Source organism: Rana temporaria, chromosome 8 (assembly GCF_905171775.1).
Source record: "Rana temporaria chromosome 8, aRanTem1.1, whole genome shotgun sequence".
Taxonomy (NCBI): domain Eukaryota; kingdom Metazoa; phylum Chordata; class Amphibia; order Anura; family Ranidae; genus Rana; species Rana temporaria.
The window spans coordinates 91,176,891-91,190,487 of NC_053496.1; the positions used below are offsets into that span (position 1 = coordinate 91,176,891).

Sequence of the window (13,597 nt, forward strand, 5' to 3'; positions counted from 1 at the left end):
GACAGACACAGGTTAACCGCTTGTGCAATTCAGTCTGAATATTCTCAAAGGCATCTCAAACTGATTGCAAATGCTTGCTGCTATGCCCATTAAAGCTTGTTGACCCGGACCCTCAGTATGTTACTGCAAAGCAATGTCTTTTGGCAACCAGATGGGATCCTTATGGTAAAAATTAAGCACCACAGTTTTGAATGACTGTTCAGGTGTGCTAGCATATATAGCATCAGTATGCGGACCTATAGCGCAGGTAAACTGGCTTGCGCCCCATGTACACTGCTAAACGTACGTTCAGAGGTAGTTGGGTGCTTTTTTCATCTGCCCCTGAACTCCTTCAATGTTGTCCTATGTGACCATGTACACATCGTTTATTGCCGTTTTTAGCGTTTACCAGCATTTCTTTGAAAGCAAAAAAATGGGTTCAGACTAGAGCTGCACGATTCTGGCCAAAATGAGAATCACTATTTTTTTGTTTAGAATGAAGATCACGATTCTATTATGATTCTCACGGAGTAAAATCTTTTACATTTATACCAAAAAAAAAAAATGGGCTAACTTTACTGGCTATTTTTTTTTTTAATTCATTAAAGTAATTTTTTCCCAAAAAATTGCATTTAAAAAGACTGCTGCGCAAATACAGTGCAACATAAAATATTGCAGCAACCGCTATTTTATTCTCTAGGGCAGGGGTCTCCAAACTTTTCAAACTAAGGGCCAGTTTATTGTTCTTCATCCGTTAGGAGGGCCGGATTGTGGCCAGCGGGGGCAGAAAAATCCCCGGGCCCAGCATTAGTGAGAATAAATATGGCCTCATAGTTTGCGATCAGTAGGATAAGGAGTAGCGCCCCTATTAGTAGGAGTAATTGTATCTCATCAATGGTATTAGTGGAAGAAAAAGTGCCCCCTTGTTGAAATCAGTGGGAAGAATAGTTCCTCATATCAGTGGGAGGAATAAAGCCCTGAGGGCCGGATAAAGGCTAGCAAAGGGCCGCATCTGGCCCTCGGGCCGCAGTTTGGAGACCCCTGCTCTAGGGTCTCTACTAAAACTTGTCAGGCTGCCCAGACTTTGACTTTTGGCTGAGAGCAGACAGGAAATTCTTTGCATACCAAAGTGCAGAGAGAAAATTATTTTCATGTCAAATATCATGAAACCCTGTGTCAAGAATTGCAACGGATTCTTGATGATTAATCGTGCAGCTCTAGTTCAGATGCTGAATGCGGTAACCTGCGACCATTAAAAAAAACGTGGCATTGAAAATGCGGCAAAACTGAAGTTTTTAAACGTAGGTTACTAGCTGTTAAGTTAAATGGTTCAGGAGTTGTAAAAACGTCCCGTGTACATGGAGCCTTAATGGGAAGTGCTGCTAAACTTGCACAGATTTTCACACATGCATTCCCTTGTACTGTGAAACCATTCAATATGCAAGTTGTGTTGAAAACAAAGCATCCCCTTAGGCTCAAATGTCTTGTGATTTTTGCTTATTTCATATGTGCTTAGAACTTAAATGAGTTTTCCTTCACCTTACCATGTGTGTCCACGTGTTTGTGTAATCGGTCTCTTGTTTGATTTTTTTTGCAGTATGACGAAAAAGAGGAGGTGGTTTTATGGATGAACACAGTGGGACCCTACCACAATCGGCAGGAGACATACAAATACTTCTCCCTTCCATTCTGTGTTGGAACAAAGAAAAGTATTGGCCACTATCATGAAACATTAGGAGAAGCTCTGCAAGGAGTTGAATTAGAATTTAGCGGTTTAGATATTAAATTTAGAGGTAAGTATTTGTCCCTTTTCTGATGTCTGTTGGGTCTCTCAACTAATTTTTATTTTGGGAATGATAAACGGCGAGTAATAAACAACATGTGGAACTCTGGTAATTTGAAAGAAAAATATCTTCCGTTTTTAACTGCATGATAAGTTGGGGGGGGGGTTAAGTAAATAACTGCCACATTTTCTTTCATATGACAAGGAAAGTCCCTCTATCTGAACTGATACAAAGGCATCTGTAAACATGCAGGTCCTCAGGTTGCGATTCAGTTGGCAGAATGTACACAACCTAAGATGCTCACATATCATTCTAGCTGTATTGATTATTGTTATTGTGAAAAGTATAGCAGTCTTGACGCGTTTTATACCTAAACACCTAATAATGTGTGAGAAGATAATTTGCAATCTTTCGATCCCTAACAATTAACCCTTCTAGCGATAATGCGTCAACTTTCAAATAAATCTGGCCATACATTATACAATTTTCTTGCTTAATTTCCTTTAGATTTACCTTTAACTATGTAGTGCAAGGGCCTGCCCACAAATTTAAAGTGTTTATGTTTAACCTTGTCTTTATATGGATTTGGTAAATCTAAAGGAAAATGTTATAGTGTATGGCCAGCCTTAGAGTGCACCCATATAACCCATTTGGACTACAGATGTTGGCTAGTGTCTTTAGAATAGATGATGGTCCTGTTCTCCCCTGGGAAAGTATTTATTTTTCTCAATTTTCTTTTCTCTGAAGCTTCTATCAAGATCGGACTGCTTACTGCCTGTGTCTACCTTGCAGTTCCCAGATTGGTTACTCTGTGTGTACTCTCCGGAAACATAACCAAACCTTGCTACATGGTGCTGGTCTGTAGCGTTTGCTTTGGGCACTGGATCCTGCATTACGTGCTCAGCTTGGCACATTGTGTGTAGTTAACTGCAGGGTGGTATGCGGGTCCAGGGCCGTGTTCCAATTCTATGGTTCCCGGACACTATAGGGCCACTTTGAGTGTATAACCACCATGAAGGGAATACGCTGGACCCCCTAGTAGGCCTAGCCATGTGGAGAAGGTAATACAGGGTTTTCCCTGTACGTTGACAGTGGTTCCAGGCTTTTAATAACACATTCTGCAGTGTGTAGTACACTATGTAGTCTTTTTCATAAGACAATGATTTGGGAGGTATTTACTTTTATTGTGGTAACTCCCTACCATTTTTGTCTTTAATATTTCATTGCATGAGCAATTTAAATTTGGCAGTTTCTCTACTCCTATCCCTTCTGCACTCCATAACCATAAGTAGTCCACTGATGATCCTCTCGCTTAGCAATGGCGAATCACAAGCATAAGGGAGTTGGGATGAAAGAGCAAAATTGAATGCATTCTGCAAATGGCCTACAGGAAACTCAAGCCAACACTAGCTGTTCATTGGTCCCAAGGCAATGTGCTATTATGACCACTCCTCGTAACTAACTCTAGCTTCCTCTCCGATGCACTCCGTGCAGCCTGTTTGACAAAAAAAGATTTGCTTTCCACTGTCTGAAAACGTTGGAAAACACAATCTTTGGAAATCTTCGCTTCTAGAACCTTTGGTTTTCAGAGGGCAGAATTGCTATATGTCCTATGAAGAAAAGGATTGAGGGCCCTTATTTTGTAGCGGAGACAGAATATGTTCCTTCCCCTGCATGTTATTAGGTACAAGTATGGCTTTGCGCCAAATGCTCTCTACTGTGGATACAGTAACTGATGTGGTGCGTACTAGTCTTTGTCTAGAATATGGAGAGTCAAGTGTGCTAAACAAGCCCCAAATAAACACTATAAAACTGGCCAAGTCAAGAAAGACTTCCAATACATGCACAAATTGATTGTGCACTTTAAGGACTGGCCATATCGTGAAAGGGTGGTTATGCTTTTCTGAATTTTCAAGTGGTTCTAAAGGCAGAAGGTTTTTTATTTTAATGCATTCTATGCATTAAGAGAAAAAAAACCTGTGTGCAGTAGCCCCCATTATACTTGAACCCCATCTTGATCCAGCAATGTTGCATGAGAGACTTGGCTGTCCAGGACTCTCCCTCCTGATTGGCTGGTATTGGTTGTACCACTTCATTTAGAAGAACCTTACTCCAACTTATCCACAGTTCCAAAATCAAACGTGCATTTGACTTATACTGAACTTAAAATTTCTAAACAGATTTCTTCATGTACCAAAATACCAGGTGGAATAATCAAGATGCGGCAATGTTTCTGTTTGATAAGAGGAATTTTTTGGTCAGTAGACACACAAGATACCTAGCTACACATCCCACTTTCCCCTCACATCAACGCTTTCTGCGTTTTGCTGTGGGAGACCATCATTCTGGCTCTCTAGTGCATTTTGAGTGTTCCAGCACTTCTGCAAAGTTAGGGCATTTATGTCACAGGTTACATGGACAACCACCTACTGAAGGATTTGTATGCCACAACCTTGTTTGCCAACATCCAAAGGGTGATTCAGTTCCTTCAACACTTTGGCTAGATCATAAACTTTCCCCCAGGAGAAAGTTGCTTCCCAGTGGTACTTCAAGTCAAAACTTCCCTTCTCAGTTTGCTTATGCCTAAGGGGTCTGGCCCTAATGGTAGCCTCCTCTTTTGAAGCAGTTCCCTTTTCCCAGTTTCACTTGGACCTTTTCAATCCAACATTCTCATAAGTCGTCAATACCTAGAACAAACTGAACAAATTCATAGCCAACACCAGGGATCCTCTATCCTTTGAAGGTAGGTGCTCTGTTGATTACTTGTAAAAAGTAATATTCAGCGCTGGAAAAAATGAATAAAATAAAACCTAAAATCTAATAAATGCAAGCCAGCACTAAGGACAAATTCATAAAAAAATCCCAAATAGAACTATATAATAAACAGTGCAGCGCAATAAAAAAATAAATATATAAATAAAGTGAAAAGATACACAATGCTAGTGTATATAATAAGAAAAACGGTGTCCATGTGAGGAAAAAAACATAAATAAATAAATCCACAGTCAGTCCAACGAAAAGAAATTCCAGAGTGAAAAGTGAAGAGATGACACCGTATAATATCCACCACCAGTGAAAGATGGCCTCTCACCTCAGAGCTTAGACCCTTGCGGATCACAAAGCATATCTGTTTGTATTAACAGCTGACGGCCTCCATCGGAAACGGATGGATGGGATTTTCGTTGGACTGACTGTGGATTTATTTATTTATGTTTTTTTCCTCACATGGACACTGTTTTTCTTATTATATACACTAGCATTGTGTATCTTTTCACTTTATTTATATATTTATTTTTTTATTGCGCTGCACTGTTTATTATATAATACTGTTGATTACTTGGACTCAATTTCAGCTGATTAATGCTGTCCCTCTGGTGAAGATTTTTCTTCAACTGCTATGCAAGATAAAAGGAATAAAGTGTTGTGGTGATTTCTATTTTACCAGCTTGACCCAAAACGAAGGGGTCCAAAGGCTATAATCTCTTGATGTGATTATTTGCATCTGCAATGTCGCATGCTTGTTTTGCAGTTTCCCTGACTAGCAAACTTCCTCTTTTGCGTACTTTACAAGTAAGTATAATTGGTTTGTCGCACACTTTTTCTGTCTTCAAAAAACCCTATCAATTTGTGATGCAGTAGTTCTAAATGAAATGTATGAGGGCTGTAGACCCTGCCACACACAATCTAGCAATGAGTAAAGTAAAATGGTTAAAGCTGAGCTCCAGTCAGTTTTAAAACCACGTGCTAGTCGCAGCTTATCTAATGCAATCTGGCATATGCTCTATATGTAATCATTTTAGTTATTTATCCACTGCACCCTCTGTAACTCGCAAGCTCCCGTCTTCAGTGTGGGCATCTGAAGCCCATCTGACACTCGTATCGCAGGTTGCCATAGCCATAGTGGCAATGGAGGAAGTTTCCGTCCCCATTGACTCCTGGGATTGATGACACTTATATGCCAATGGGCAGCAGGTACGATGCAAGTGAAGATCTTTATAAACTCTACAGGTAAAATATGTTTTGAAATTAAAACATTCCTAACATTGAAGGGGTTGTAAACCTTGTTTTTTCACCTTAATGCTTCCTATGCATTAAGGTGAAAAAACTTCTGACACTGACTGCCCTCGGGAGCACGCACGCAAGGTAACTCCCCCCTACCCCCCTTCTCTCAGGGGGTTTACCGATGCAAGGAGGACCCGCAAGCACCACGGGCGGGAACCCCAGAAGACGAGGTTCGGGGCCACTCTGTACAAAACTAAATGCACAGTGGAGGCAAATATGAAAAAAAAGATTTAGTGTCAATTTAATGCCATTGCGATCAGCAACTCCTGGGGTTGAATTTCAAAAATAGGGGGGATCTCCGCTTTTATCTATTTATTAGACTGCTATAATGTGACTGTTACTAAAAATAAAATGGTAATTATATTACAATTTCTTAAAAGTGCAATTTTACGAAGAAAATATTCATAATTATCTGATCTACGTTGTAAGCATGCATTCGTCTAACCGGTTATGAGTTAATGGTGATGTATAGATTTGTTTTTTTTAACGGTTAAAAATTGTTGAATTCTAAGACTTGCTGGTATATTAAAAAAATAAATTACTTTTGGTTTAACGTATACGTTTTTAATGTTTGAAATGTTCTTTTCTTTTTAAGCAGAGGATGTCATGCAAGCAACATATTGTGAAATAGAGCTGGACAAGGCGAAGAGAGATGCATTTGTTTACGCAATAAAGAATCACTACTGGTACCAGATGTACATAGATGACTTGCCAATATGGGGTATGGATCTAAGCTTTTTAACATGTATAAGAAAGAAAAATGTATTTAATGCTTTAAAGTCTGTCATAACCAATCTTGGTAGATCAGAGACTCATGCAGTGTTCTCAGTGTACACAAGCAAGGCCTGTTTTGCTGGTTGGAGACTTTTTTACACATGCCGCAGGATTTACATGGAGCACTTGTTCTACTTGCTTTTACAGCAGGTAGACTAGAAGCAGGAGCTGTGTAAAAAGCAAGGTAGTTGGTAACAACCAGTACCTGGAGGAGGATCTAGCTCCTAGGATCTCTGAAAAATAGTGGGCTCCACCAGTAACTACAATGGTTTTCCTGACATCAAGAGATAGGTGACAAGGGAGGAAGATATTTTTTAATACTAAACCTCACTGCCTAGAATGCATGTTTGGTCAGCTTGTTAAGTTGGCATGTAATACATAAAGGAATTGTGATAGGAAGGGAGATTATAGAACATGACTTAACAGTCTCTGAAGGCAGAGGGCTTATTGGTGATGAGCAGTTTTTAGAGGTTTGCTCTTTATTAACCTCCCTGGCGGTATGATTTTGTCTGGAATTACGTACCAAAAGCGGTACAATTATTTTGCAAGGAAATTTGGCGTTTTATACTGTAGGCCTGCAATTCTTAGAAATAACTCACTTAAATCTGACCAAGCAAGAGTCTTGTAGGCATCCCGAGTATGATTTTTTTTTTTTAAACAAAATTATAATATAATAAATAATTATAAATAATTAAAACAAATAATAATATAATTATAATAAAAATTATATAATAATGTAATCAACTCAAAATCACAGAAATTTGCTCAGTTGCAGAATTGTCGCTGTCATTATTTATTTATTTTTATGACGAATTTCCCCACAAATCGCTATCGCACAATTCTGCAAGTGATTATAATTTATTATCGCTGTTTTATAGCTGATCTAAAACCATTTTTGACATAAAGGGACACTTTTGGACAATCTACAGTTTTTAGGCAGAAAGAACATTTTTTATTATATAAAAGTACATGTAGGGCACTGGGCAGACCACTAGGGACAAGGGGGGGTGTGTATTTTTTACATACAGTACTGTAATCTATAAGATTACAGTATACTGTATGTAAAGTGTTTGTTTACTTTTTTGAATTTGGCTCCGTTCTCCGCTCCCGTGCGTCGTAACGTCGCAGGGAACGGAGATCGACGGCACACAGGGACACTGTGAATCGAGCGAGGAGGTCCCGCTCGCTCACACAGCGGGGTGGCATCGCTGGATCCAGGGACAAGGTAAGTAACTTGCCTGTGGATCCAGCGAGAAGGTAAGCCACGCCGCTGCACACTCTGCACGTCCACCCCGAGCGTGACTCGGGGATACCGATCTTAACATGAAAAACCAACCCCGAGTCACGCTCGGGTTTACCGCCAAGGGGGTTAATCACCTTACTATCAAACCTTGTCCAACTTGGTTGTATTGAAAAGTTAAGATATATGCTTACTTGTGCTTTTCATCAGGGAATACACATTACCACAATCTCTGAAAGGAGCAAACAAATGCATGATATTTATGTGCTGAATTTGGCTGTACTGTAGTAGCTTGTGCTGCCTACCTGTCTAGGAGAAGCTGTGAACCATTTAGCAAGCTACTATAGTATATTACAGCCTATGCAGCAACCCGTTTTGTCTAATCGGTGGAGTCGTAGTCTCAAGACTACGACTCCACCGATTAGACAAAACGGTCTTGTGATCGATTTGATTAGTGGGGTTTGTCCCAAATGTCTTGTATTTTTTGTATTATTATAATTTGTCAAATAAATATTTATACATTTTTAATACATTTTTGCATATCAGTGCCTTGAAAATCCCAAACATTTCCCCTTCCTCCTTTGATCTATGGTCAATTGACCAGGCCCCAAGCAGCCTCTGTTTGAGTTTATTGATCAGGTCTTATCAATTACATAGAATGCATGATAAAAAAAAAACCTTCTGCCTTTTACAATCATATTAATTCTTGCCAGTTCTGCTCTCTTCACTGAACTGAGATTGTGATGCTGACAGAGGTGTGCAGAGTCACTTATCCTAAATTTAACAGATAAATTGATATACAAACAGTGGGATTATTAACTAAAGGCAAATCCATTTTGCACTACAAGTGCACTTGAAAGTGCAATCGCTGTAGATCTGAGGGGGACATGCAAGGAAATAAAATAAACAGCATTTTTGCTTGCACATGATTGGATGATAAAATCAGCAGAGCTTCCCCTTGGAACTACAGCGACTGCACTTCCAAGTGGATGTTTACCCAGAGTCTCTATTTTGTTTTATCCCATTGTGGTTATGTACAACTGAAAAAAAAAATTATATCCAAGTTTGTTCAACTCTTAGCTATTGTGTGTTAATTGCAGGTATTGTTGGAGAGGCTGATGAAAATGGAGAAGATTACTACCTTTGGACATATAAGAAGCTTGAAATTGGTTTTAATGGAAATCGTATTGTAGATGTAAATCTCACCAGTGAAGGCAAAGTTAAGCTTGTCCCCAATACCAAGATTCAAATGTCCTACTCTGTAAGTAAACTATACAGCTTACATGTTTTATTTTTAGAACAAATACTTGTTACATGGGTTTTTTTAATCTACGATTGTTTGCTAAAATAATCTTATTGCGTAGAAGTGTATTTTGAGTTTGCACAAATGTTGTGCCTTTATTGAGCAGTAGATGAGAATAGTTCAGGTCCTCCTCCTCCTATTAGCAGGGGGCGGTACGGCTGCAGATCATGACAGAGCGAGAGACTCTTCATAATAACAAGCGGGTAATCGCCTGTTTGTTAATATAAGTTTGGCAGCTCTCGCTCTCTTCTATTATCTGCAGCCCCCCTGCCTTGTTAATAAACTGACATCGGCGGCCGCTCGAGAGAAATGGCCACGAGCATCGGCACCCCCTCAGTGCAGCGCACCTGCTATCCCGCTTAAAGGAGCCTACGTATAGTTATGACAGCTTGCAGGATCGTGCCAACCTGCCCTAGTATAATGAAGGCGGATGGTTGGCAAGGGGTTAACTTTCCTAGTTATTTTCTTTTATGCAGTCTTTCCAGATATGAGGAATCTTACTTTTCTATCTTATATTATTGTAGGTTAAATGGAAGAAATCTGATGTCCGGTTTGAAGATCGATTTGACAAATACCTTGACCCTTCGTTTTTTCAACACAGGGTAAGCCATTTTTACCTTTTCCTCATACAGGCAGTCCTTGGGTTACAAGCCAGATAAGTTCTGTAGGTTTGTTAAGTTGAATTTGTATGCAAGTTGAAACGGGTGCATTTTTTAAGTGCATCTCCAGCCAAAAAAACGTTTTATGTTTTTTGAATAGCATAGGGAAGGGTTAACACCCTTGTAAAATTTGTTTTGCTGTCTGTGCCCCTGTTCAGAAGATTTCACCTCACTTTCTGTCCCTGTGACAATTGGATTTTGAACATTTTGGGTTGTCGTGGAAACAGTGGTGATAAAGTGTCAGTGGAGATGCCTTTTTCTCATAACTTGCAGGAATTGAATTTCTCTTCCTAGGGGTAGATTTCCTCTCACTTCCGGTTTCCTTCCGTTTTTTGTAAGTAGGAGTCCTATGTAAATCTGATGTTTGTAACTCAGGGATTGCTTGTATAGGCCATTGTTTTACCAGTGATTGCATTTGTTTATGTAGTGATCATTGTGTGGTGTACCTTTCCAGATTTATGCTGAACAAATACAGGGGCATTCATAGTCATGTTCAATTCTTAAATTGTAATTCTGGCCAAGTCCTGTGTGTGTGTGTGTGTGTGTGTGTGTGTGTGTTTTTTTTTTTTTCCTATGTACTTTCCAGTGTGACCTATAAGTAATGATAAAGCAGGAACTCTGAATTTTGTGGTGCTTTTTCTGTTTCCTTTTGATCGTTTCCTCATCTCTTCCACTTTTTTTCCTCCCCACCAGATACACTGGTTTTCGATCTTCAATTCTTTTATGATGGTTATTTTTTTGGTGGGATTGGTATCAATGATTCTTATGAGAACCTTAAGGAAGGATTATGCCCGATACAGCAAAGAAGAGGAAATGGATGACATGGTAAGAGCTTGTATGTTCTTCTGCTGGTACATAACAGCAGACTGCATTTAATTCTTACTGCTTGCACTTTGCCATCACTGTCAGTATTCATGGAATGCAAAGTATTCTTAGATTCAAGTCCTTTTTAATTTGGTGAAGTATTGGGTTTTATTTGCTGTAGCGGTAAAAGCATTGTACTTGCACATTGCAGTCAATCAGATTGTTTTGAGTTTTTGAACTTTGGAATATCAGAATATCACAGCGCAGCTGGCTCTACAAAACCCACACAAGCTGATGGCTGCTATTGGAGCCATCAATTTGTGATCAAAGGTTCACTCTTTTGGATGTACATAGTATGCCCAAAGATCTGAACTGGTTAAAGAAAAAAAATTGTCTTGCAGTGATTTTTGCACAGAGCAACCCCCATCCTTTTCTTAGGTCCCCTGCTGGTGCTCTGGGCCCTTCCTTTTTGCTGAGTGCCCCCATAGCAAGCTGCTTGCTGTAGGGGCACTCGTGCATGCTCACTCCCAAGCTGGCTCTGTGTCTATAAGAGACAGAGCGTGGCTCAGCCCCGCTAGCTGTGATTGATGGCCATGGGAGCCAATGGCTCCTGCTGCTGCATCTTGGCCAATCAGGAGGGAGAGACCCAGGAGAGCAACGGGTCTTGTGCATATCTTGGGATTGGGCTCAGGTAAGTATTAGGGGGGAACTGCACACTAAAGGTTTTTTACCTTCATGCATGAAGGTAAACATTCAGCCTTTACAACCACTTTAAGGTTGCCATTGCACCCTGAAGATTGCAGTGTTCTTCCGTTTAATACTGTAAAAAACAAATTGTGTGTGTGTATATATATATGTGTGTGTGTGTGTGTGTGTGAAACAAATCTCCCTATATAAGTTTTACTTGTATATTTGCTGTCTTCAGCTTTTATATCCTGTTAGAATTTTCACTGCCTCATTCAGCAGTAGGTTTGTGGATTCTTTGCTTACCCTGGGAAGACAGCTCATTTTAGGAGAGGCACCCCCCCCCCCCCCCCCCCCCGCTTAACATGGGCAGATATTTGCAGAGCTGTACTGTGACAAGTCAAGCTCTCTGCTATTCTACCCACCCACCCCGACACAAAATTCAGCCTGGTTTTATCACAGTTGATGGAGAACTTGCCAGAAGTTATGCTGATAACAGAAGAGCAGGAGAAAGCCATGGGACTTGGTGCTTTGAAGAGAGATGAGAAAACACTACAGAGATGTGCCCAGCTCATATTTCTTGAATCGGGTTTACATCCACTTTAAGAATGCTTTCAGAAATAGAAGTGTTAATAGTTTTATTTTTTATCAATTAACAATGTAGAGGGTAAATCAATATTTGGTGTGATCACCATAGATGAGTCGCTTGGCCTGGTTTCCATGTCTTATGCACGAAAACCTACAAACTGGGGTGCAGAAAAAGGTGCTCTGAACTGAGTCAAAATGTGAAAAATTTGGCTGTAGCAGGAGGCAGTTTGTTTGCTGGAGAGTGGTACGGTGAGTGTCTGCAGGCAGCATTAAAGCATGGTGGAGGTTCCTTACAAGTTGGACCCCTTTCACACTGGGTCGGTTTGCAGGCGCTATAACGCTAAAAATAGCACATGCAAGCTGACCTGAAACGGCTGCCGCGGTCTCTCCAATGTGAAAGCCCCGGTAAAAAAAAAGTCCTGCTAGCAGCATCTTTTGTAGCGGTGTGTATACCGTTCCTGTTCATTGAAATCAATGGGGCACCGCTGCTATACCGCCTCTGCAGAGGCGCTTTGCGGTGGTTTTTAACCCCTTCCCGGCCGCTAGCAGGGGTAAAACCACACCACTAGCGGCCAACTATTTCATTACAGAAAGCTGACATTTTTAACGGGTGTGAAGACTTTTTAGATTGTGTGTGTGTGTAGGTAGATAGGTAGATGGATATAGATATCTAGCTCTATCTATCACAATTAATCTTTAATCAAAATCGCAATGCGCTAGTAGTACAGGAAAAAAAGTCCTGCTAGTCGCATCTTTGGAGCGGTGTGTATACTGCTCCCGTCCATTGAAATCAATGGGACAGTGCGGCTATACCACCGGCAATGCGCCTCTGTAGAGGCGCATTGCGGGCGGTCTTAACCCTTTCTTGGCCGCTAGCCAGGGGTAAAACAGCCCCGCTATCGGCTGAATAGCGCCGCAAAATTACCACCACCACACCTCTCGCCCCAGTGTGAGAGACAAAGCATCTTTTCGTTCTTTCATCAAAGGAAAACTCTGGCGTGTAGATGAGGGCAGTTTAACTATTTAAAGACCAAACCTTTCTGACATTTGTTGTTTTCATGTAAAAATCATTATTTTCTGCTAGAAAATTACTTGGAACAACCAATCATGAGATATAGATATAAAAAAAATTGCAGAGACCCTAGAGAATAAAATGGCAGTTGTTGCAATATTTTATGTCACACCGTATTTGTGCAGCGTTTTTTCAAACACAATTTTTTTTTTTTTTTTAAATACACTTTAATTAAAAACAAAAACTAAACAGTAAAGTTAGCCCAATTTTTGTTGTATAATGTGAAAGCGGTTATGCTGCGAAAATCATGATCTATTATTTGAAGCAAAAAAATTTGCGTTTCTCATTTTGGCCAGAATCGAGCAGCTTTAAAAAAATAAATATATATATAAAATTATTTAACACACGTACTGGGACGCCTTCCTTTACATGCACTTTAATAGCATCCCAGTCTTAGTCCGTAGGGTTCAATGTTAAGTTGGCCCACCCTTTGCAGCTATAACAGCTTCAACTCTTCTGAAAAAGCTGTCGACAGGGTTTAGGAGTGTGACCTTGCTTGTGCACTGGTGTGCAGAGTCCTGACCCCATAGAACACCTTTGGGAGGAATTGGAGCAGAGACTGCGAGCCAGGCCTTCTCGTCCAACATCAGTGCCTGACCTCACAAATGCACTTCTGAAAGAATGGTCAAACATTCCCATAGACACACT

General features: G+C 40.3%; 1 protein-coding gene across 2 annotated transcripts in view; it reads left to right on the top strand.

Moving 5' to 3' along the window:
* The window catches only part of TM9SF3 (transmembrane 9 superfamily member 3), a 53,864-nt gene that overhangs the window by 16,439 nt on the left and 23,828 nt on the right, over nt 1–13,597 (top strand). The window contains exons 2-6 of one of the 2 annotated variants that reach the window (XM_040362260.1): nt 1,577–1,772; nt 6,421–6,546; nt 8,940–9,100; nt 9,667–9,744; nt 10,495–10,626. In XM_040362260.1, the coding sequence (XP_040218194.1) occupies nt 1,577–1,772; nt 6,421–6,546; nt 8,940–9,100; nt 9,667–9,744; nt 10,495–10,626 (693 nt within the window). The remainder of the gene's footprint in view (nt 1–1,576; nt 1,773–6,420; nt 6,547–8,939; nt 9,101–9,666; nt 9,745–10,494; nt 10,627–13,597) is intronic. The other variant, XM_040362261.1, reaches the window with a different exon arrangement.